This window comes from Myxocyprinus asiaticus, chromosome 49 (genome assembly GCF_019703515.2).
Source record: "Myxocyprinus asiaticus isolate MX2 ecotype Aquarium Trade chromosome 49, UBuf_Myxa_2, whole genome shotgun sequence".
Lineage (NCBI taxonomy): Eukaryota > Metazoa > Chordata > Actinopteri > Cypriniformes > Catostomidae > Myxocyprinus > Myxocyprinus asiaticus.
This window is the reverse complement of record NC_059392.1, coordinates 3,869,113-3,894,679: the sequence shown is the minus strand read 5'-3', so window position 1 is coordinate 3,894,679 and position 25,567 is coordinate 3,869,113. Positions and strand designations below refer to the sequence as shown.

At 37.4% G+C, this 25,567-nt stretch overlaps 2 protein-coding genes across 4 annotated transcripts; one reads left to right on the top strand and one right to left on the bottom strand.

Annotated features, from left to right (window-relative positions):
- Nucleotides 1-6,868: 6,868 nt before the first annotated feature.
- Nucleotides 6,869-10,781, bottom strand: cenpp (centromere protein P). The gene is given in 4 exon segments (XM_051693342.1): nt 6,869-6,961; nt 8,238-8,370; nt 10,667-10,745; nt 10,748-10,781. Coding segments are annotated over 4 exon segments (339 nt in total).
- Nucleotides 10,782-13,041: 2,260 nt separating this feature from the next.
- Nucleotides 13,042-25,349, top strand: nol8 (nucleolar protein 8). 3 transcript variants are annotated; one of them, XM_051694208.1, is made up of 17 exons: nt 13,042-13,085; nt 14,082-14,251; nt 14,389-14,451; nt 14,550-14,628; nt 14,727-14,877; nt 14,991-15,061; nt 15,226-17,059; nt 17,808-17,984; nt 18,066-18,182; nt 18,267-18,357; nt 18,914-19,055; nt 19,170-19,253; nt 21,426-21,721; nt 21,968-22,103; nt 22,407-22,468; nt 24,537-24,616; nt 25,053-25,349. In XM_051694208.1, the coding sequence occupies exons 2-17, from the start codon at nt 14,131-14,133 to the stop codon at nt 25,110-25,112; spliced, it is 3,564 nt and encodes a 1,187-aa protein (XP_051550168.1). In that variant the 5' UTR covers nt 13,042-13,085; nt 14,082-14,130; the 3' UTR covers nt 25,113-25,349. The 3 variants fall into 3 exon arrangements, with proteins under 3 accessions (XP_051550168.1, XP_051550167.1, XP_051550166.1); XM_051694207.1 differs by having other exon boundaries at nt 13,045-13,085; nt 14,104-14,251; XM_051694206.1 differs by lacking the exon at nt 13,042-13,085 and having other exon boundaries at nt 13,334-14,251.
- The last annotated feature ends 218 nt before the right edge of the window (nt 25,350-25,567 follow it).

Below are 25,567 nucleotides of genomic sequence, written 5' to 3'. Positions count from 1 at the left end.
TGAAGACAGAAAGTGAGTCAGCTTCAAGATGGAGTTGGGAAGTCCATTCCACCAATGTGGTACAATGAAGCCGAAAGTCTGGGAAAGTGTTTTGGTGCCTCTTTGTGTTGGTACAGTAAGGTGACGTTCCTTAGCCAACCGCAGGCTTCTAGTGGGTGCGTAGCTCTACAGAAATTATTTTAGCTATGCTGGAACAGACCCAGTGACTGTTCTGTATGCCAGCATCAGAGCCTTGATTTTGATACGTGCATCAACCGGCAGCAAGTGAAGAGAGACAAGGAGTGGTGTAACATACGAAAATCTTTGGTTGATTAAAGACCAGATGTGCTTCTGCATTCTGGATCATTTGCAGAGGTCTAATTGCACATGCAGGGAGGCCTGCAATGAGAGTGTTACAGTAGTCCAGTCTAGTTATGACAAGTGGCTGAACAAGAAGTTGTGTGGCATGTTCAGAGAGGAAGGGTCTTATTTTCCCGATATTGTAGAGTGTGCATCTACATGATCTTGCGGTCTTTGAGATGCAGTCAGTGAAATTTAGTTTGTCATGATGGTTACCCCTAGATTTCTGACAGTTTTGGAAAGCATTACTGTAGTTGAACCCAGCTGCACAGTGATGTTGTGTTCAACTGCAGGGTTGGCTGGAAAGACAAGGAGTTCGGTCTTGGCTGGGTTTAGTTGCAGGTGGTGTTCCTTCATCCAGGCCGAGATGTCTGCCAAACAGCCTGAGATTCGAGCAGTCACTGTGGTGTCGTTGGGCTGGAAAGACAAGTACAGCTGCATGTCATCGGCGTAGCAGTGGTAAGAGAAACCATGTGCCTGAATGATGGGTCCCAGTGATGTTGTGTACAGAGAAGAGAAGTGGCCCAAGCACTGAACCCTGAGGTACCCCAGTAAGTAGTAAGTAGCTAAATCATTGCATTTGTACTTTGAGTGTAGTGACAGAAAAGCGCTATATAAATGTAATGTTCATTCATTCATTCATTAGTTTATGTTTTACATGTAGCTTTCTCATATTTAAATGTGCTTCTAAATGCCTCCCACATTGGTGTGGTTATTGCCTGAATGTTCGCAAACAATATACTGTTGCTTGGCTGTTTCGAACTTCCTTTTACCCCTGAACGAAGAACAAAGAAGAACTGCTCCGGAAGTATATCAGGGCCTTTATAATCAATAAAGCTGTCAAGAGGCTGATGCACATGTCACACATTCAGCGGACGAACACCACATGTCTCTCCTGGCATCTCTCAGAAAACATCTTCAAAGTCCTGAAGAACAGGAGCGCTTTTGTGTCCTCCACAAAAAAATAAGCATACGTCACATATTATTAAAGGCCAAATTTTGCTTTTCTGTTAAATTCTGATGTGCTTTCCATAGATTTATGCTGGGGCCCAGAAACTGTAGCACAGGACACAACTTTCCATGAATCTCGAGACTACAGTCTGTGAAAGGTCGATGTTGTAACGAGTGATGGAAAAATGGCAAGTTCCTCAAAACTAAATGGACCCACTCCAAAACAGTAAAAGACAGCATTGTAATGGCAAGAGCTGGAGCAAAGCGTCTATAAGAATATCTAAATGCCAGACAATAAATGTACGTCTTTCCATCATAGATCTTAATTTTTTTTGGATCCAGGTGAGTTGAAAGTTTACACACATTAATCAGGCAACTGGCTTGACTGACAAATAATGCTGTTCAAACAAAATCACAGATAAATTACACTCGTTGACGGATTTAATTTTGTACTGTGGGGCAATTTACACTGTGTGCGATTTCAGATTTGTTGACTGGGGGACCCTGAATCTGAAAAAGTCATTTTAAACTAAGCTTTCCTAATACTAACCTGCATTTTTGATAGACTAAACATATTAAAATGCCAGGATCATTCTACAGACCAATCAATGGCGCTTCTACGTTTGGCTTATTTCATGAAAAATTTGCTAATGTCTTCCCTACAGTTTTTCTCATTTTCCAGATTATGCTGCCAAGGATCTGAAGAAATATGCCATATAGGCATAATCACACATTAATTTAAGTTGTGTAATGTCCCAGGTACTTTCTTTTGTAATATAGCTGGAAATAAGTAAACAATATTGCTAATGTCCATCCTTGTGTTTGCATCTAAAGGGATAGTTCACCCAAAAATGAAAATTTGGATTACTGTTGGTTTCAGGTAACAGAGAAAAATGTTCACACACAGAATACAGAATACAGGAAAATGATAGATCTAAAGGTTATAGCACTTTAAAAGTGTCCACATATCACTTTCCACAAGAGTGCTCAAAAATTCCCAAGTTTACATGGAACATAATGGTTATAAAATGCATGGACAACTCAGACTTGTGTAAGAATCATTATCTCCAGTATTTTTCTGACTCTCTCGTGCCAGAACAGACTCTCAGACCAGACAATATGATCCAGATGTCCATTTAACAACCAGGAAGTACTTCAGAAATGAGCCCAAACACTTTCACGCCAAAACAGCAGCAAAGGAGAGGAACACTTCAGATTGTAATTTGTAGTTTTAGCCAAAAATTCCTGTGACTAAGTTGAACTATAGAAGATACCCAATTGTTATGTCTTTAGAAACACAACAACTTCAAAATGGAAGCAAATTCATGGTTAAATGCCCACTGGATTAGTGGTTCAAATGTATCATGTGCATTTATGCCTTTATATTCAATCAGTTATGTTCACTCTTCACTCTTAATCCAAGAGTTGCTGATTCAGATCTTGGAGTGGGACAAAAAGGAATCAGAACCAGGTTCCATAATGCTGTAGCTATCCAAATGCATGGATAAGCAGGTGAAACATTATCTACATAATCTTTAACACTCACAAACTGTAAAAAAAAAAAAATGTTTTGGACCAAAATCATGAATCGTCCTGACTTGGAAACTGATGTCGCAGGTTCAAACGCCACCTCGCCTTGAAGTGTTAGAACAACACATAATCTAAATAACCTAACCTTCTAATCATCTCAAAATCACTATGTTCTCTGTGGATGTCTGGGGACGTCGACATCTTAAAGGTGTTTCTTTAATGGAAGGTGTTTTGCTGTACTTCTCCAAGTAATAAAGGTTCACAGAACTGAAATTCAGACCACAGGAATGTGCAACAGATAAACCAACCAATTTAACCAGCTGTCTTGTATAGACCGTCCTGCCCCATGAAGTTTTACACATTCCAAAATAATAATATTCCTTACATTTATATAGCGCTTTTCTAGACACTCAAAGCGCTTTACATAGTATAGGGGGAATCTCCACAACCACCACTGGTGTGCAGCATCCGCCTGGATGATGCAACGGCAGCCATAGTGCACCAGAATGCCCACCACACACCAGCTATTGATGGAGAGGAGAGAGTGGAGTTATAGAGCCAATTAATGGATGGGGATTATACTGGGACCGTCACTATACTGGGGCATTAGGACCTACACAGACCACAGGGTGAGCACCCCCTGCTGGCCTCCCTAATACCTCTTTCAGCAGAAACCTCAGTTTTCCTCAGGAGGTTTCCCAACCAGGTACTGACCAGGCTCAACCCTGCTTAGCTATAGTGGGCAACTAGCCAAGAGCTGCAGGGTGATATGGCTGCTAATGACCTTCAGGTGGTCCAGATGTTCTGTTGGGTGCTGTTGGCCATCAATGACTCGCTGGTGCCGTTTGTTGACAGTTTAAAGAGCAGGACATGTTACGGACTGTCAACACAGCACTTTTTACACTAAATCCACACATCATTATGTTGGGCACTGTGTTCTTCTGGACTTAAATGACTAAACCTCATTACAGTACCAGCAGAGGAACCGTCTATAGTTTAGAAAAAAGTGTTACCAATTTAACAAGAAAATTCCTGTCTTGAAGCCACCTTGTAGGAGATGTACCACAAAAACAAAACAGAATAAAGTAGCATAGAATATAACAGAACAGAATTCGATACAACAGAATAAAGTGAAATACAATAAAATAGAATGGAACTGAACAGAATAAAATACAACAGAACAGATTACAGTAGAAACTGTACTAGGGCACAAGAGAATAGTAAATAACAGTAAAACTGAACAGCATAAAATACAAAAGAAAGGAACAGAACATAATTAAATAGAGCAGGAGAGAATAGAATGAAATAGAGTGGAATAGAATAGATAAGAAAGAACAGAAAACAATAGAAAAGAACGGAACACAGCAGGGCACAACAGAACAAAATAGAATAAAATAGAACACAATAAATTAGAACAGAACAGAATACAATAGAACATAAAGAAACAGAATAATGTAGAGCAGGAGAGAATAGAGTAGAATACAACAGTACAGAATTGAATTCAATAAAACTGATCACAATGGAAAAGAACAGAATATTTTTAGAACAGAACGGAGCAGAGTGGAATGAGGTAGAATTGAACAGAACAGAACAGAATAGAATAGAGTGGAATAGAACAAAGTAGAACAGAACAGAACAGAGCAGAGCACAATACAACAAAATAAAACAGAACTGAATAGAACACAATCAAATAAAACAGAACATAATAAAGTAGCATAGAATATAACAGAACAGAATTCGTTAAAACAGAATAATGTGAAATACAACAGAATAGAATGGAACTGAACAGAATAAAATACAACAGAACAGAACAAAGCAGAGCACAAGAGAATAGAAAATAACAATAAAACAGAACAGCACAGCACAAAATACAATAGAAGGGAACAGAACATAATTAAATAGAGCTGGAGAGAATAGAATAAAACAGAGTGGAATAGAATAGAACAGAACTGAGCAGAGCAGAACACATCAGAACAGAATAGAATAGAACACAATAAATTAGAACAGAGCAAAGTGGAATAGAACAAAACAAAATAGATCGGAATACAATACAACAGAACAAAATAGAACAGAATGGAATTCAGCTGAACAGAATAAAACAGAATGAAATTGAAATGAATGGAGCAGAGCAGAGTAGAGCACAGCAGAACAGAACAGAATAAAATGAAATAGAACACAATAAATTAGAACAGAACAAAGTGGAATAGAAAAGAAAAAATTTAACAGAATGGAATACAATAGAACAAAACAAAACAGAATAAAATAGAACAAAACAGAGCAGAGCACAATGGAACAGAACAGAACAAAATAGAATGGAATAAAATATGACAGAACAAAATAGAACAGAACAGAATACAATAGTACAGAACAGATAAAAATAGAACAGAACAGAGCAAAGTACAACAGAACAGAACAAAATAGAACACAATAAATTAAAACAAAACAAAGTGGAATAGAACAGAACAAAATAGAACAGAACAGAGCAAAGCACAACAGAACAGAACAGAGTAAAATAGAACACAATAAATTAAAACAGAACAAAGTGGAATAGAACAGAACGGAATACAATACGATAAAACATAATGGAACAGAACAGAACAGAATAAAACGGAGCAGAATAAAATAGAACACAATAAATTAAAACAGAACAAAGTGCAATAGAACAGAACAAATTAGAATGGAATACAATACGACAGAACAAAATGGAACAGAACAGAATACAATAGAACAGAATAAAACAGAACAGAATACAATAGAACAGAATAAAACAGAACAGAATGGAGCAGAATCAAATAGAACACATTCAATTAAAACAGAACAAAGTGCAATAGAACAGAACAAAATAGAATGGAATACAATATGACAGAACAAAATAGAACAGAACAGAATAGAATGGAATACAATACGACAGAACAAAATAGAACAGAACAGAATAAAATAGAACACAATACATTAGAACAGAACAAAGTGGAATAGAAAAGAACAAAGTGGAATAGAACAGATAAAAGAATAGAATAAATAAATAGAATGGAATATAATATAACAGAATGAAACAGAATAAAGTAGAGCAGGAGAGAATAGAGTAGAATACAACAGAACAGAAAAGAATCCTATAGAACTGATCACAATGGAAAAATACAGAACATTTTTTTTTAGAACAGAACAAAGTAGAATAGAACAGAGTGGAATAGAATAAAATAGAACAGAACAGTGCAGAGCACAATAGAACAAAATAGAATAGAACTGAATAGACCAGAGCAGAACAAAATAGAACAGAACGGAATACAATACAATACACAATGGAGCAGGACAGAGCACAACAGAATGAACTAAAATAGAATAGAACAGAACAAAATGGACCAGAATGAAAATACTGTACAATAGAACAGAACAGAGCACAGCACTGCTGAACTAAAACAGAATTTAACTGAATACAAAAGAACAGAATGAAATAGAACAGAAAAAATGCAGTGCCTCCATTGTAAATATAACAGAAACACTTGAAGGAGCACAAAAAAAAACATAAACAGTGTAAAGTTCTAATGAAGACTCTCCAGAGTGTACCAGTCCATCAATCTGTCAGTAGCGAGATCTAACCAGACAATTCTTCCACTGCAGGAACAATGTCAACAGATCTCTGCGGGAACTCTCCTACAGTGTGTTAACAACAGCTGGTCGAATTCACTCAGCATCCTTCTAATGAACCACTGCCACCCTGCCAAATTGAATCTCCGAGTATGGAGTTTTGTTTGGAATTGTATTTTGTTACCAGATTAATAAAGCAGAACACTCTTTTATGTTGTCTGGGAATTCACTTGCCTGATGTTTTCTTACACTGTAGGTTGTATGTTGTGTAACTTATTATGCAACCTGGTTTTTCTCCAAATGCAATTTCTGTTGATTCAATCATGCAAATAAGCAAGATCTACACATTTTTGAAGAGTATAAATTATCTGTGGAATTCCATTTACCTTCAAAGGAATGTTAATAATCATCATAATGAAGTAAAACAGAAACATTAAATCATTTGAATCAAGTAGTAAACGCTCTACCTGGACACAAACGCAGAGAAATCTTTAGATTCAGCACCATCCACGACAATGTTGAGCTCAGTGACTCTCCAGAGCAGATCATCTCCTTCCTGCAAACATATTTTCAGAGTTAATCAGGAACATATCTAAGGTAAATCATCTCAATAAGGCTTGTGGGAATTTTCCTTCTTTTCACAAAAAATCTATTTTGCGTTTGTGTAGGCTGAGAGTTGGAACTGATTTCAACTCATTTATCTGCTGCATCCCAATTCTATAAAGTTCAGAACTGTGTTTAAATGTCTATAAACAGAAAAGAATACAAATGAACATACGAAAAATAGAATAGAATAGAATAGAATAGAATGAAATAGAATACAAGAGAAAAACAGAACAAAGTTTGTCCTCTAATATTTATTATGATTTCATCCTTATTTTGCTGGGAAAGCTTCCTTGCAGTGTTATCTTTTAGACGTTCACATTAAACCTTCTTCACATGTTGATTTGCCGACAGCATGCCAGTGTAAAATAGGTCACGGTTTAGTTTCAGGGGTGCTGTCAGTCACCCAACAAAGTTTTTATCTGAACTGAATGGTTTAATGCAACAGAAACGGGATAGATATTTGAGCTGAAGAGGTCACTCAATGAGAGATTTATACTAAGAAGAACTGTTAAAACCAGTACAATCAAAGCAACCTTTTTTACGGCTGACACGTGAATCAAAAAATGGTGTAATAAAATAGAGGCAAGCTGTCCTCTAGTGTTGCATATAAGCATTGCACATACAATAGAGCTTTCATTGCTGTTAAATTTGACAAAATATCTGTTCAAGTCCATCACCCCAAGAATGAGCAATAGTAATAGGTAATGCTTACCTTGGCAAACTGCAACTTCTTGGCAAATTGTAATTCCTATGGCCAGGGCAGTGAATATGTCTGCACTTAATTCCTAAAGTATCCAATCATCTTTATGCATTGCTTTGACAGCAAAAAAATAAATAATAAAATTGAAATATTCTGCTTTGTGAATGGTTATAAATTAATTATAGCATGCAGAGGTATTGCATTGGTATATTAGTATCCTTAATTGTTTAGAAATGGCGCTCGGTGAAATGTGTGGGCACAAATACTGTATTTAGAGGCGTCTTTGTACCTGAATCTCAGTCACTGCAAACTTAAACAAAACAAAAGCACATTGCAATCTGTGCTGATGTACTAGTTTGTTTTCACCTGAAAAGACAACGGAAGTTAATGTCAAATAAAATAAATGAATGAGCAATTTTAAAAGCCTTTTAAAAAAGTGCAACATTTCAAAATATGGGTGCGTAACTGACGGGGTAATCTAACCCTAACCCTAAACCTAAACCTAACTAACACTAACCCCTCTCACTTTCGTGTAAAACTCATTAAGGGTGATTCCGTTGATTTCTGTCTGTCTTCTGAGGTCTTTGATTTCCGTGATGAGCTTTGAAAGAGTGTCTTTCTGTGTTACTCCCCCTATGTTTTCCTCACAGATTGTTTTACTGTAACAAAAAATAAATATGCGAAAATGCCTATTAAAAATTCCAGTGAACTCAGTACATTGTTTGTGCTAGAATAAAAAGTGCAATAAACACATTCACAGAAAGATATATACAGATGCAAGAAAAAGTATGTGAACCCTTTGGAATTAGCTGGTTTTCTGCATTAATTGGTCATAAAACGTGATTTCATCTTTATCAAAGTCACAAGTATAGACAAACACAATGTGCTTAAGATAACAACACACAAACAATTACAATCTTTCTTGTCTTTATTGAACACATCCCAATAAACATTCACAGTGCTGTGGAAAAATTAAGTGAACCCTTGGATTTAATAACTGGTCGATCCTCCTTTGTCAGCAGTTACCTCAACCAAGCATTTCCCGTAGCTGCAGATTAGACCCGCACAATGTTCAATTTTGGAGCATTATTCCTTACAGAACTACTTCAGCTCAATCATATTCTTAGGATGTCTGGTGTGAACGGCTCTCTTGAGGTCATTCCACAGCATCTCTATTGGGTTAAGGTCTGGGCTCTGACTAGGACACTTCAAAAGGTGGATTTCTGATTCTTTTTTTGAAGTCATTCTGTAGTGGATTTACTTCGATGTTTATGGTCATTGTCCTGCTGCATCACCCAACTTCTACTGAGCTTCAGCTGGCACACAGTCACCCTGACATTATCCTGTAGGATATCTTGATAAACTTGGGAATTCATTTTCTCTTGATGATGACAAGCGGTCCAGGCCCAAAGCAACAAAGCATCCACAATTCATGATGCTCCCTCCACTGTACTTCACCATTGGGATGATGTTTTCATGTTGGTATGCGGTGCCCTTTTTACGTCATACGTAGTGCTACATGTTCTTCCCAAACAATTAATCCTTAGTTTCATCAGTCCACATTTTCCCAGTAGCATTGTGCAGTGTCAAGATGGTCTTTGGCAAACTTCAAGTGCACAGCAATGTTTTGTTGGAAAGCAGCAGCTTCCATCGTGGTGTCCTGCCATGCACACAATGCCTGTTTAATGTTTTCCATATAGTAGACTCATGAACAGAGATGTTATCCAGTTCCAATGATTCCTTAGCTGTCACTTTAAGGGTTCTTTTATACCTCATTGAGCATTCTGTGATGGGCCCTCTTGGCTGAATGAATGAATGTTGAATTTATATATCGCTTTTCTGACACTATACTCAAAGCACTTTATACAGTGAACAGGGGACTCTCCTCAACTGCCACCAGTGTGCAGCATCCACCTGGATGATGTGACGGCAGCCATAGTGCACCAGTACACTCACCACACACCAGCTATTGGTGGATAGGAGAGAGTAGAGTTATAGAGACAATTAATGGATGGGGATTATTAGGAGGCCATGATTGATAAGGGCCAATTTGGACAGGACACCAGGGTTACACCCCTACTCTTTTACAAGAAGTGCCCTGGGATTTTTTTAATGACCACAGAGAGTCAGGACCTCCGTTTAACATCTCATCTGAAGGACATTTTTTTTTTTTTTTAACAGTATAGTGTCCCCATCACTATACTGAGGCATTAGAACCTACACAGACTGCATGGTGAGCACCCCCTGCTGGCCTCCCTAATACCTCTTCCAGCAGCAACCTCAGTTTTCCCCAGGAGGTTTCCCATCCAGGTACTAGCCAGGCTCAACCCTGCTTAGCTTCAGTGGGCAACCCGTCCTGAGCTACAGGGTGATATGGCTGGATGGCCACTTCTAGGGAGAGTAGCCACATTACTAATTCGTCTCCATTTATAGACAGTTTGTCTAACTGTGGACAGATGAATATCTCAGCTCTTCAAGATCACTTTGCAACCCTTTCCAGATTTATCCAAAGCATCCATTCTTGGTCTTCTGAGATGTCTTTTTTGTGAGGCATGGTCCACGTCAGCAGATTGTGAATCGCAAACTCAAAATGTTTGAGTGCTTTTTATAAGTCAAAGTAGCTCTAACCCACACCTCCAATCTCGTTTCATTAACTGGATGCCAGGTTTACCATGTCCTGACTCTAATTAGCTTTTGTTGATGTCATTAGCCTAGGGGTTCACACATTTTTAGAACCTACACTGTGAATGTTTGAATGATGTATTCAATATGTACAAGAACAATACAATAATTTTAACTTTGGTGATGATCAAACCAGATTTTAAGACAAATGTATACATAAGTGCATGTAATTTCAAAAGGGTTCACATACTATTTATTGCCCCTGTGTCTATATCTTATATATGTATATCAGATATACACCATTTTTCCTCCATAAGTGTGGTCATTACTAACAGTTCCTGCTGTAGTTGATCTCCATGATGCATGAAAATGGCCCGTAAACTCTCCTCTTGTTCAGCCTCGAGCATCTCTGGAGCATCTGGATCTCTTCCTCATATTTCTCCTCCATGATCTTCCTCAACCTCCAAAGATCAGTTTAGAAACAAATCTGGGATTAAAAATAAAATCTAACATTGACATTAAACCAAAAAGGGGCACGTACCAAATAATAAGACATTCTGAAAATCATGCTAATTTTTCTATTCAACTTTTCACTCCAATTGTTGTGACTTGTAATGAAAATTATATTAATAAATTGGAAAGTAATGCAAAAGAAAAAAAATTCTCGAGGGGTCTCTTACCTTTGAGCACCAGTAATTACATAATTTATGTATTATATTACAGAATAACTGCATTTTATGATAACATACTGTATACAAAATAATTTAATGATTACATAATTTGCATATCAGAATTGTTTTAATATGATGCAAAGGCCAGAGTTAAACAGTTCATGTTACAACTCATTTAACATCTACCAAATCAAATATCCAACCTATTAACAGATTCACCTCATTCAACTGTCATTTCACTCTTACAGATGTATAAGTAAATTTATGAGGACCTTTCATGCCAAAAACACACATTCTTTTACATAAATGTATTACAAACTGACAGGCTATCCAAACAGCATTGTCCATATGCTAATTTTTAAGCTTTAAATGCATATATAATGTTTAAAAAGTAAATCTGATGATGGGTATGATTTGACTGATCAAAACTATGGAGTTATATATGTGCCACAATTCTACACGTGCTAAATTATATTTTGAGCGCACAAAAATGTTCTGCGTGTACAAGATTACATTTTGAGCGCAAACAAATTCTATGCACGTGCAAGATGATATTTTCAGTGCACAGAACATTTTCTGCACACACAAGATGATATTTTGAGTGCAGAAACAATGTTTTGCATGTGCTAGATGATATTTTGAATGCACAAAAAATGTTCTGCATGTGCAAGGTGATATTTTGAGTGCACAAAAAATTTTCTAAACACACAAGATGATATTTTGAGTGCACAGAAAATGTTCTGCGTGTGCAAGATGATATTTTGAGTGCACAGAAAATTTTCTGCATGTGCAAAATGATATTTTGAGTGCCCACATGATGATATTTTGAATGCACAGAAAATTTTCTGCATGTGCAAGATGATATTTTGAGTGCACAAAAAATTTTCTGCATGCGCAAGATGATATTTTGAGTGCACATAAAATGTTCTGCATGTGCGAGATGATATTTTGAGTGCACAATACATTTTCTGCATGTGCGAGATGACATTTTGAATGCACAGAAAAGTTTCTGTGTGTGCAAGATGATATTTTGAGTGCACAGGACATTTTCTGCATGTGCGAGATGATATTTTGAGTGCACAGAAAATGTTCTGCATGCGCAAGATGATATTTTGAGTGCACAATACATTTTCTGCATGTGCGAGATGACATTTTGAATGCACAGAAAAGTTTCTGCGTGTGCAAGATGATATTTTGAGTGCACAGGACATTTTCTGCATGTGCGAGATGCTATTTTGAGTGCACAGAAAATGTTCTGCATGCGCGAGATGATATTTTGAGTGCACAGAACATTTTCTGCATGTGCGAGATGATATTTTGAGTGCACAGAAAATTGTCTGCATGTGCAAGATGATATTTGGAGTGCACAAAACGTTATTTTGCACGCACTTGAATTCAGTTTTGTAAAGCAATTCATCTTCTTGCAAACATAAATTCAGTTTGAACAAACAAAAATAAATTTTGCGCTTGAATAAAATTAATTTGAATGTGAATTTGCTCAGAATTCTTACATTTTGCTTTCTCTTCCTACCCAGTCTGCGTGCACAATACCTTTTTGCATGCTCCAAATATCATTTTGAGCAGGCAGAATTTTTTTTGTGTGCATTAATAATTATTTTTTGGTGAATAGCAGAATTGTGGCACAAGTGTAACTCCATATAAACAGACCTTCAATCTGAGAAACATCTGAGGGAAATAAATCTAAATCTCTGGCGCAAATATGTTTTTTGCGGGATTATATGTATATAGTATGTTATGTGAAACTTAAAATTAAATATGAAATATGAACGTTATAAGGAATAAACTTGCTTTAATTAATTTTTACGGTTGTTCTGTGCGCTTTCCTGATTCTGACTGATTCAACTGATATAAACCCTTTCATTGTTGTTTATTATTAGCCATGTTTATTTTAAAAAGTGGAAAATTGCCCAATAGTGTTCATTTTTGTTCGGCGTATGTTTTAAAGACGGAACCTTCCAACACGCTTCCAAGCGGAACCCAAAACATGTCCAACGCGTTGCAGCGGAACAGTTACAGAGTGACACCACTAATGTACACGTGAGTCTTTGACACGATTGACTGTAAGTCTGTATTTTAAAGTTTATAATAATGTGTTAAGGTATTATTTTAGAAATAATACATATGACATAATTTTAGAGCATGACAGTAATTGAGATCGTACATCTACTGCTTTAATAATCATGTTTAAATGTTCCTGTGCCTCACCATGTTTTCAAATATATATTTTAAGTTATTTAATTGTTGATCATTTGTTTAGTTCGTCTGTTTGTACTGCAAATAAAATGTTCTGTGTTTATTTAATGACATACTGCTTATGGAAATTAGCAAGGAATAAGGTCATGTTTAAAAATATACAGATAGTAGCGTTCAGAAGTCTGAGACCGCATGAAAATATGGAATTCAAACTCTATTTAAAATCTAATTGAACAAAGTTTTAGGATTTTGAGACATTTAAAACAAAACAAAAAAAGTTGTGTGATTAAATGAATGTGAAATATTTAATATTCTGCACTATTTCTAGTCACAAATTAATACAGGCACGTTTTTTAATTTAATTTTACCTTTATTTTACCAAGAAGTCCCTTCAGATTAGATCTAGTTTTCGAGGGAGACCTGGCCAAGAAAGCACACCATTACAAAGTAACAAAATTATAAAAATCAAGCATGACAAAAACAGACATAGGACAAAAATGTAAACAAAGGACTACAAATACATAATACAAAATCCAGTTTATGAATAGCAATTGCACTCTTCAGTCACACAGTTTTTTTTATCAAAGTTTTGAACTCTTTCAAGGAGACAAAATTGACCATGTTAACACCTTTGTACAGTCAGATTTTCTTCTACTGAAGCACACACGATCATCAGGTTGCGTCCATCCCAACTTGAGTGCATGCTGTCATTAAAGAGAAAGGAAGACATACCAAATAGTAATACATTCAGAATGTATTAAATGAGACGAATGCTAATTGGAAGCACTAGTTGTCTCATATTTTTAGACTGTACTTATACCATGTATGTTGGAGCATGCATTGACAGCTTCATTGTGGTTCAGTATGTGTGTTTTGATGGTCCAGAAAGGCTAGGTTGAATGACATCTGACCATGAAGCGGTTGTTTGTTGGTGGTCTTGGACACACGGTATCTGAGAAGGACCTCAAAGACAGATTTGGAAAATTTGGAGATGTATCAGATGTGGAAATCACCACGAGGAAGGATGAACATGGTAAGAATAGTGATGAAGATCCATTGATCATATCTGTTAAATGCAATGGAACGTTTTACATTGATTGACACCAGTTGTTCTTCAGTTCACCAAAACATTAGAAGTCATGCATGATTTGTGTAATGTTCTCTTTGCAGGAGCTCCTCTGAAGACGTTTGGTTACATCAATATAAACATCACAGACGCTGAATACAAAAGATGTACCTGCATTCATTTTTCGTCATCAATTCTGTTTTGTCCTTTAATCCGTTTCAGTGTCATGCAATAAATCAAACTGTGTTTTTGCCCTTTTGTTCAGGTATAAATGTCTTGAATAAATCCACATGGAAAGGTGGAACTTTGCTCATTCAGTTGGCAAAGGAAAGTTTTCTTCATCGGTAAAAACCCTTTTCAACCTGTCTATGTATACATATAAATTTGGACTTCATATATAATCAAGATATCTGATTCTTTTATGGGTTTTTTTGTTTTTCAGACTTGCTGAAGAACGACAGCAAATAGCTGAGAAGGCTAAAACTCCAACAATCAACCATCAGGAGAAATTAGTAGAGTCTCTCAAAGAGGCGGGCATTGAAAAGTTTCATATGAAAGCTGCGGTTCCAGGAACTGAAATTCCTGGACACAAAGTTTGTCCACAATATTTATTCATTTAAAACATACATACAGTTGTAAAAATAGCAACTCTTTCATTGTTTTACCATTGGCTTTTTCAACAGTTTTGTATGTCTCCACTCTACAGGATTGGGTTGTTAGTAAATTTGGGAGGGTTCTTCCTGTTCTCAACCTCAAATGTGAAAAAAAGAACAAGATATCCTTTTTGATTTACAGTTCTAGTAGACTAAGCTGAAGCGTGTAATTTTTATATCATGCTAAAGAACTTTCTGCCATAAAAACTAAATATTGGATACACTTTTGGGCAGAATGAACCAATGTCTTATTGTTGAATTCATTATTAACCTTAACTCTTAGTACATCTTCAAGTATGATCCATCCAAATACTGCCACAACATCAAGAGACTGGAGACTGCGGATGACCTCATGTCAGTCACCAAGCTAACATGGGAAGTGTCTGGCGGTGATGATGAAATCAGTAAGAAAAGAAGAGGAGAGTTTCCCAAACAGAAACCTTGTCTGAAAAGATCTAAAGTAGATGCAAGTTCGTTCCTTAGCAGTTTCACACAGAACAATGGACTTAAAACGGCATCTGCCATTGAAAACAAAAATGCAACAGTGATCAAAGAAAGCAGACTCAGTGCAGAAGTACAGCGAAGGCCTGTTGTCAAAAAATCTATTTGCGTGTTTGACAGTGACGTTGACTCTGAAGACGAAGTCAGGATGTTGGTTGCTCAAGAACAATCGAGAAAACCAAAACAAGCCTCCATAGACGAGGATGACGATAACCTTGAGGTGGTAGGAGATGATTTTGACGTTAAGCCTTGTGTTGTCTGGTGCAATGCTGAACAAGATGGTGTAAAGACCCTAGTTACTTCAGCAAAGGATGATGAAGAATATGACTCTGCAGACACCGATGAGATACTCACCCAGCGTAAGACCCTTAGTGGGATGGGAAAACCTCATGAAGTTGAACCTGCACCAGCAGGTCAAGAATCTCCAAAAGAATCCATAAAAAACAAAGGGAACTCCAATGCAAATCCAGTTAGCTCTTCGTCAGAGTCTAACAGTGGTAGTGACGAGGCATTCAAAGACGACAGCATAGATTCCAATTATGAAGCCATGATGGGGAACTGCTACCAGTTAGAACTTTCTCTAGCAGACTTGGAACAGCTAGCTAAGAACGCAAAAGCGACCTCAGATGATGAAAATGAGGTTGCACCCAAAGAAGAACCCAAGACCCCAAGTGTACCACCCAAAAAACGAGGCAATAATCCAGAGGATATTCTAGCTGCACTCCTTGGGGATAATACTCCTGATAAAGAAAGAAAGAAGAAAAAAAACAAGGTGACCACCGCATCCCTTCCTGCTTTCATTGGAACAAAGGATCTCTTTGGAGGCCCAACTCCTGGTCCGTCAGAACCCATCCTGAAAAGAGCAGGTCAGACTTTAGACGGTGACTCAACAGTGGGTCCTAAAAGACTCAAACAAGACCTGAAATTGTCAAAACAAAGTATCTCAGGAGACAAAAGCCAACAGAAGTCATCAAAATGTCCACATCAGAAGGAATTGTCCACTTCAGCGAGTGTACAGCTTCCCCAAAGTGCAAATAAAGTTGAGGACAAAATGTCCAGCTCTGACTCTTCATCAGAAGACAATTCTTCTAGTGAAGAATCAAAGTGCATTGAGGAAGCTGATGACAATGCTGATGTCTTCACCCTCAAAATGGCTTCTGCGACACAAACATTGAGGACGGACTCTGTCCATGAAACCAATCCGACCTTGTCCAAGCCTTTACCAAAATTCGACCATCCAGTCCGCAGCACTGTTGAAGAATCATCTAGTGATGATGATGAACGCACAAAGAAAAAGACTGTTGGCGCTAATAACTCAAACACTCAAGTCAATCAAGAACCTAAGACGACAAAGTCTTCCGGATCCTCTAGTAGTGGTTCTTCTAGTGAGGAATCGGAGACTAGTGATGAAGATGTGGTGGAGAACACCAGAACTCAGCTGAAGGTATCCAAGTCTGCCGATTCAAAGAAAGTTGAGTCGCATCCCACAGTTCTTCACCCAATGGTTTCAGACGTTCAGAAACAGCTACAGGACAACCAAAAACGTCTTGCTGCTTTAGAGCAAAGGCAGAAAGAGACCGAACAGCAGAAGAAACTGATCCAAGGAGCTCTTTCCAATGTGGTGAGTAGTGATACTGTTTTGATTTGCATTTTCTACATGCATACCCTTTTGAAATTAAATAAACTGTAGATTACATTGCAAAGTAGTGGACTTGTATGTTAAAGGAATGTTCCAGGTTCAGTAGAGGTTAAGCTCAACAGTATTTGTGGAATAATGTTGATTAATGCAAAAAATTATTTCAACTCATTCCTCTATTATCCATTATATAATTAATTACTATGGCTCTGACCTTCATAGCTCAATTCTTCTACCGCCTACACATTGGCGCGCAACTTGTCTTGCAGCGTTTGTTGTTTTTTAGTTTCTCCGTTTTGTTTTTTTCTCATTGACCTTTGGTTTAATGAGGAAAGGTGTGCTATAACTTTTATAACTGATTGGGTATACAATGTCCGCCACTTGGGCGATTAAAACCGGCAAAAAAATCCCTAAACATCGAAAAGTGATTGCCGTTATCATCTCTCCAGATCTGAAAGTTGTAGAGGCATGAGGGTGGGCTCTTTTGACTTGGGCTAGCATGCAGCCTTTTAGTATCCTCCTGGCAACTGACTAGCCACTCCCTAGCAACAATCCAGAGCACCCTAGCAACCATGTGGCAACATTCCCCAGCCGTATCTCGGCACCAGGATATCATAGAGACATGGGGGTGGGCTCTTTTGACTGGGGGGGCAGTATACTGATACCCGTGACGGTAAGTTGTCATAAGCACCATTGAAAATGGTGTCATTTACTCTACCATGACCCTTTTTAGGACACAGTGAACACAAACAGAGGCAAACACATTGTGTTTGATTCTGATGAAGAAAATGATGAAACTTCAAACAAACTGGAGGAACCAACAGCAACCCAGAAAAAAAGCCTATTTGAGGAGGATTCATCTGATGAAGATCAACAAACAGCCTCGTCTAAAGAAGTCTCACAAGAAAAGGTAAATATTGACCAAAATTAGAATTTGCAATTGTTCTTTGTGGAGTTGTTCCTCTTGTTTATTGTTGATGTAATTCTGCAGAAGAACAAAAAGTCAGGTGGCAGCAAGCTGTTTGACAGCAGTGATGATGAAGACGACGGGGATGAGGAAGATCGCTTTCAGATTAAACCCCAGTTTGAGGGCAAAGCTGGACAGAAGGTTTGTGAAGAAAGTCTCTTTTTAAGAATAGAAGAAGGCTTCAGATTGCAACATGTTGAGTTTATCCATCTGTCTTATTTCCAGCTCATGGAAATGCAAGCTAGATTCGGAACTGATTCAAGATTCCACATGGATTCTAGATTCCTACAAAGTGATGATGAGAAAGAAGATGAAGGTGATTTATGATCTTTTATGGAGATTAAATGTCTAAGTGTTACTCCCTGCATACGCAGATCAGCTACAACATTAAAACCACCTGCCTAATATTGTGTAGGTCCCCCTCGTGCCGCCAAAACAGCGCCAACTTGCATCGCAGAATAGCATTCTGAGATTATATTACAGTTACAATATTTCTGTAACGGCTGATCTCCTGGGATTTCACACACTACAGTCTCTAGAATTTACTCAGAATGGTGCCAAAAACATCCAGTGAGCGGCAGTTCTGCGGATGGAAATGCTTGTTGATGAGAGAGGTCAACAGAGAATGACCAGACTGGTTTGAACTGATAAAGTCTACGGTAACTCAGATAACCACTCTGTACAATTGTGGTGAGAAGAATATCATCTCAGAATGCTATTCTGAGATGCGTGTTGGCGCTGTTTTGGCGGCACGAGGGGGACCTACACAATATTAGGCAGGTGGTTTTAATGTTGTAGCTGATCGGTGTATACTGTAACATTAAACCATACTTCTCAACTTGTTTCAGTCAGGCTGTAAACTTTTATTTCAGATGGAACGGCTCCAGTGAAAGATGCAGAGGAAGAACTTGTCGAGGAGAAAAATAAAAATATGGATATCTTGCAGAGCATCTTAAACACCAGCATACAACCAAAATATGCCAGAAAAGAATCTGCGAAGAGCAAGATCTTCAAGTATGAATTATTTTGATGTTCTTTCAGTGTTTACATGTGCAAAACTGTTCTTCACAAAATGTTGCTTGAGTCTTAAAAGTCACCGTTGATTTCTACCTTGGTTTGGTATTGCAGAGATGTTTCAGCCTTGCATTATGACCCAACACGAGAGGAACACACAGCTTTTGAGATCAAGACAGAACAACCAAAGAAAGAAAGGTATTGAGTGAAACCATCTCTGTATCTTGATTAACCATCATGAGTATTCCTGTAACCTCAATCTACAGGTGCGTCTCAATAAATTAGAATGTCATGGAAAAGTTCATTTATTTCAGTAATTCAACTCAAATTGTGAAACTCGTGTATTAAATAAATTCAATGCACACAGACTGAAGTAGTTTAAGTCTTTGGTTCTTTTAATTGTGATGATTTTGGCTCACATTTAACAAAAACCCACCAATTCACTATCTCAAAAAATTAGAATATGGTGACATGCCAATCAGCTAATCAACTCAAAACACCTGCAAAGGTTTCCTGAGCCTTCAAAATGGTCTCTCAGTTTGGTTCATTAGGCTACACAATCATGGGGAAGACTGCTGATCTGACAGTTGTCCAGAAGACAATCATTGACACCCTTCACAAGGAGGGTAAGCCACAAACATTCATTGCCAAAGAAGCTGGCTGTTCACAGAGTGCTGTATCCAAGCATGTTAACAGAAAGTTGAGTGGAAGGAAAAAGTGTGGAAGAAAAAGATGCACAACCAACCGAGAGAACCGCAGCCTTATGAGGATTGTCAAACAAAATCGATTCAAGAATTTGGGTGAACTTCACAAGGAATGGACTGAGGCTGGGGTCAAGGCATCAAGAGCCACCACACACAGACGTGTCAAGGAATTTGGCTACAGTTGTCGTATTCCTCTTGTTAAGCCACTCCTGAACCACTGACAACGTCAGAGGCGTCTTACCTGGGCTAAGGAGAAGAAGAACTGGACTGTTGCCCAGTGGTCCAAAGTCCTCTTTTCAGATGAGAGCAAGTTTTGTATTTCATTTGGAAACCAAGGTCCTAGAGTCTGGAGGAAGGGTGGAGAAGCTCATAGCCCAAGTTGCTTGAAGTCCAGTGTTAAGTTTCCACAGTCTGTGATGATTTGGGGTGCAATGTCATCTGCTGGTGTTGGTCCATTGTGTTTTTTGAAAACCAAAGTCCTCGTTACCCATTTACCAAGAAATTTTGGAGCACTTCATGCTTCCTTCTGCTGACCAGCTTTTTAAAGATGCTGATTTCATTTTCCAGCAGGATTTGGCACCTGCCCACACTGCCAAAAGCACCAAAAGTTGGTTAAATGACCATGGTGTTGGTGTGTTTGACTGGCCAGCAAACTCACCAGACCTGAACCCCATAGAGAATCTATGGGGTATTGTCAAGAGGAAAATGAGAAGCAAGAGACCAAAAAATGCAGATGAGCTGAAGGCCACTGTCAAAGAAACCTGGGCTTCCATACCACCTCAGCAGTGCCACAAACTGATCACCTCCATGCCACGCCGAATTGAGGCAGTAATTAAAGCAAAAGGAGCCCCTACCAAGTATTGAGTACATATACAGTAAATGAACATACTTTCCAGAAGGCCAACAATTCACTAAAAATGTTTTTTTTATTGGTCTTATGATGTATTCTAATTTTTTGAGATAGTGAATTGGTGGGTTTTTGTTAAATGTGAGCCAAAATCATCACAATTAAAAGAACCAAAGACTTAAACTACTTCAGTCTGTGTGCATTGAATTTATTTAATACACGAGTTTCACAATTTGAGTTGAATTACTGAAATAAATGAACTTTTCCACGACATTCTAATTTATTGAGATGCACCTGTATATCTGAACAAAAACCTTGGAATAGCATCATTATGTTGGCGTGACAAAACCAAAAAATCCCTAAACGAAGACCTAATTCTTTTGATTGTGAGAGTTTTCCTAGAGTTTTCAAGCTACATCCACCAAACTTGGCACAGAACAGTTTTCGCACAGCGGACAATCAAATATAAGAAAAAATTCCATATTCTTACATTGACGGAATGTTCAAATGGTCCAACGGAATGCTCATTAATTCAAACTCCAACTGTAAAACATTCACATGTAAACAAACCCACAAAAGGCCTTTGATCTGCTTTAAGTTGCTCTTTCTCTCTCTATCTGATGGTTTATTTGACTGTCTATGTGACATTCTGTTTGACTATTTATCTAGCTAGCTAGCTGTTTGTCTTATGGTAATGTCTGTATAACCATCAAACTTAAAAACCTTTTAAACTAGTTTAAACTTTCAGACAAGTCTTTGTCGAGCCAACTTCAGTGTTTGCCTTGATCTAGTTTAATATTTTGTTTTTGCATCGCACAGCAAAGCAGCAAGGCGCAAGAAACGTGAAGAGGTTGCGAAACTTCCTGAAGTTTCTAAGGAGATTTATTTTGAAGTGTCGATGGATTTGAAGGAGGTGTTCGGGGCAACACAAGAAAAGCAGGATGAGAAGGAAACTGTTTCTTGGGATAAAGAGACTGAAAATAAAACGACAGAAGATGACACACCTATGGATCTCTCCTCCACTCCTAATGTAGAAAACCATGAAGATTCATCTGGTGTATTCAAATTCGCCTTCTTTGGGGAGGATGCAGTTACAGAGACAACCACCAAGACAGGTGCACAGATCTTTGATATCTAATTCAGCCAGTTATATTGTTGATAAAATATTTATACATTTCTAAAATGTTCCTGTTTAGATTAGTTGGTTTAAAATTCACTTTCATACAGTTTTGTAGTCAGATTATGTTTATTCCTGTTTAATTTGCAAGCACTTAACATAGCGCACATAACTTTATGCCACATATTGTTTTAATGTTAAAGTGAAAGACTGTTTTTTTTTTTTTTTTTTTTTGGCCAATCAGATGAGTACAAAATAGAGTTGTTAAAAGAGGCCAAGTTTTCTTGGCAAGTGGATCCTCGTTTCCAGGACAGCAGTTCGGACGAAGAGGGTGTTGACGAGGTTGAGGAGGACCAATCAGCTTCCAGCAAAACCACAGAGTAATTTGTTTATTTAATTACTGAATTGTAACATTATAATATATCTCTGGTCTCTTTCTCTGCCTTCACTCAAAAAAATAATAATTTTAAGATTTATGCATTTCAATTTCATAAAATTCCATAATTTAATACAAAATAAAATTATTTTTTAATTTAATTGTTAAACGTAGCACAGTTCATTTTAATGGAATTGTATTAAATTTAAATGCTTAAATCTTTAAAAAATTGGCTAAAATATTTTGTGTGTGTTTTAGTCATAATTATAAGTAAATATTTCTGTTTTTACATTCTTATTTTGTGCAGGGAACCCACACCATCAAAAAAGAAGTTTTTCTTTTTCTTTCAAGATGATGAACGATTAAAACGTAAGATTTAACAATATTTCGCCTCTATTAAAAGAAATAGTTCAGCCAATAATGAATTGAATTCAGTCAAGAAAAGAAATTCTGGCAAAATGTTGTATTGTTTAGCACTGAAAACAATGCAAGTTCTCACGTGAACACAAGTTCCACTGCGAACTTCTCATAGCGCTCATGAACGTGCAACAGACGTCAAGATTTTCACTAAAAACGGACTTTAAATTTGGGTTGTTTCTCATTCAAAACCTAGCATGTGTATTCAGAAGTCTTGGAATGTGATGCACAAGAATACTGTTGATACTTTTGGTCCTTTTTAAGCTTTAAAGTTAGTCGTTATCAACAAGCATTGGGCCTCATTCATGAAACACGAGCAGAATATTTGTGTAAATCGTTCATAAAGCCGTTCTGATGTAATTCTCAGATTCATGAAAGTTTTCGTATTTTCAAATGGTTAGTTGGTACGAATGTGGCTCCTGACCACGTGTAAATTGTGCACAAGACATCCAAACGTGTTGTGTTCTTTCAGGCAAACTGTCATGACTCTGTTTTGATAGAAGTGAATTTAAATAAGTAATGAAAGATTACTTGAAGAGTGAAATTAACCTTTAAAAATCACATACATTATATATATATAAGAAGTTTTCTTTTTAATCCACTGCCTATATTTATTTAGAAACGTTTCTTTACTGCTTGAATTAATTTCAAGCTTGATTTTTCTCGAAAACATTCATGCCCTCTAATGTGACTGGTTGGACAGTTTTTTTTTTTTTAAATTTAATGTAGTTTCATAATTTAGTATAGGCATTGATAAATCGCATTCAGTTGATAACGTAAGGTCAATGCTAATGCTGTTAAACCTATAAATAAACACATCACAGACAGGTGTGTTCACAATACAACGGGAGAAAAATAGAAAAGCCTGCACGCTGTCGTATGTCTTACAAATCTGTAATATCTTACAGCATTTTTGGTCAAAGATCTTCTTCATGTATTCTATTAATTTCTCTGAAATTCTTCCAGTTGCAAGTATATCACTGTTACCATCATGATTTACCTGAGACAGGGTCATTTCTAGGCATTGGCGAACTAGGCGGTCGCCTAGGGCGCCATTAGCTGAGGGGTCTCCAAATCGGAAATACTCGCTAACACTTCATCGTCCCGACCAAAACTACGCCCTTTGTTAGCGTTCTCGCCTAGGGTGCCAAATTGGTCAGAAACGGCACTGACCCGAGAAGTTTCAAATGATGCTGGTGATGCTCTGCGAACTGAACCAGAGAAGGTTAATGGTGGTGGATGTCCTCCTCCCGGTGTGAACTGAACATTTTTTACACTCATTTCAAACAATTTCAAAAAATACTTCTTGAACTGTTTGACTCACAAGAGCGTCATATGACAGCAAAAACATGCGATGACAGTAAGTCCTCACTTTCTTTAACAAGCTGTTGTGCTTGCTAAATCAAAATTTTACATGTGAATGCACTTCATTCATAAAAATGATTTCATTACTTTTTTGCATAGGTGTTGACAGCATTTACTAGCGAGTCTGGTGCCTTCCTTATATGGTGTTTTCATGGGCATGGATTATGATAATTGTGAATGAACATGCACACGCCCCCTCTTTATGAATGTTTGGAATTCACTAACATACACACGTTTTACTAACAAATCTGGGGAGTACAAAGCGTTTGTGAATCCAGCGAAAAGTTTTCGGGAAGGTCCATTTTACATGCCAATTACTCCGAATTTACTCATATATTTATGAAGGTTTCATGAATGAGGCCCATTGCATTGAAAAGACAGATAATCATTACCAGGTTAAAAACTCTCCACAAAAAAATGACAAATTCGAATGGGTTTGATACGGCATGAGGGTGAGTAAATGATGATGATTTTGGGTGAACTACCTTTAATGGGCAAGCTGATAAGCCATTAGTTATAGATTTTAAATTTCATAAAATAAAAACTGCATATAGTGGCGTTTTGGTGATTTTTATTTTTTATTATTTATTTATGTGCTGTACCTTTAAAATTACACTGTATATGTATGTAATTCCTGCATGGATCTCTTTTTCAGAGGGGCCTGGAATGTTTTATAGAAGCGCTAAACTAGAACAGCGAGAAGCCTGGGAGAAGAAGAGAATGTCACTCAGAGAGGTACACCAGAGATCCAGAGGTTTTTCAGATTGTTTAGCATATTTTTTAAATCCTGAAATTTGGCTTGCATTTAAACGTCACATTTAGTGGGGTTTTCTAAGGCAAGTATGACCATCACTGGTGTTAAGGATTTTACTACAGATATGAATGATACCTCAAATTGTGTTGCTTGTTGAGAAGAGGTGTGCTTTTATTTTTCCAAGCATAGACTTGAATTGAATTAGAGATCTGAGCCATATCTTGAGACCAGAATATCATAGAGAAACAGAGGGGTGGGCTCTTTTGATGTAAGCCACCTAGAAACCACATGGCAACACCCTAGCAAACGCATAGAAACATCCTGTTAAAATGGGCAATCACGTTTTCTTCAGAAAATGTTAAACTCTAGTTATAACATGAAGTTAAAAACAGTATATATTTTGTTTTATTCCTACAGGAGTGTCGGAAGAAACACAGAGATGCAAAAAGACGCCAGAGGTCATCACAGAAAACCTGAATTTCAAACTGTTCAAAGTATTCCATTTAAAGGATTAGTTCACCCAAAAATGAAAATTCAGTCTCCATTTACTCACCCCTGTGTCGTTATAACCCCATCTGACTTTCTTTCTTTTTCTTTACACAAAGGGAGAAATTGTGAAGAAATGTTGCTCAGTGATGTCATACAATGGCAGTTTATGGTGACGACCTCTTCAAGCTTCAAAAGGACACAGAAGTCTAATAAATTATTCCACGAGACTCATGATTGTTATGAAAGGATGCGTTAAGGTTTGGTGAGAAACAAGCCAAAATCTAATGTATTATTTAGTGAAAATGTTCACTGACTGTTGATTTCCTGTGTGCATTCATGATAGGGCACGAGAGCAACCGTTCACGCAGCGTCACTGGGGCGTTCAAGCGAAAACTAATTTTGTTTATCTAAAAACAGACCCTCCACAGTGATAGTGACAACAG

What these genes read in the sequence shown, in the direction of transcription:
- nol8 (XM_051694208.1), top strand. Translation starts at nt 14,131, where the DNA reads ATGAAGCGGTTGTTTGTTGGTGGTCTTGGACACACGGTATCTGAGAAG. An exon ending in TGTGAAAAAAAGAACAAGAT is followed by an intron (nt 15,062 to 15,225) that starts ATCCTTTTTGAT and finishes CTCTTAGTACAT; the next exon opens with CTTCAAGTATGATCCATCCA. An exon ending in AGATGATGAACGATTAAAAC is followed by an intron (nt 22,469 to 24,536) that starts GTAAGATTTAAC and finishes TCTCTTTTTCAG; the next exon opens with AGGGGCCTGGAATGTTTTAT.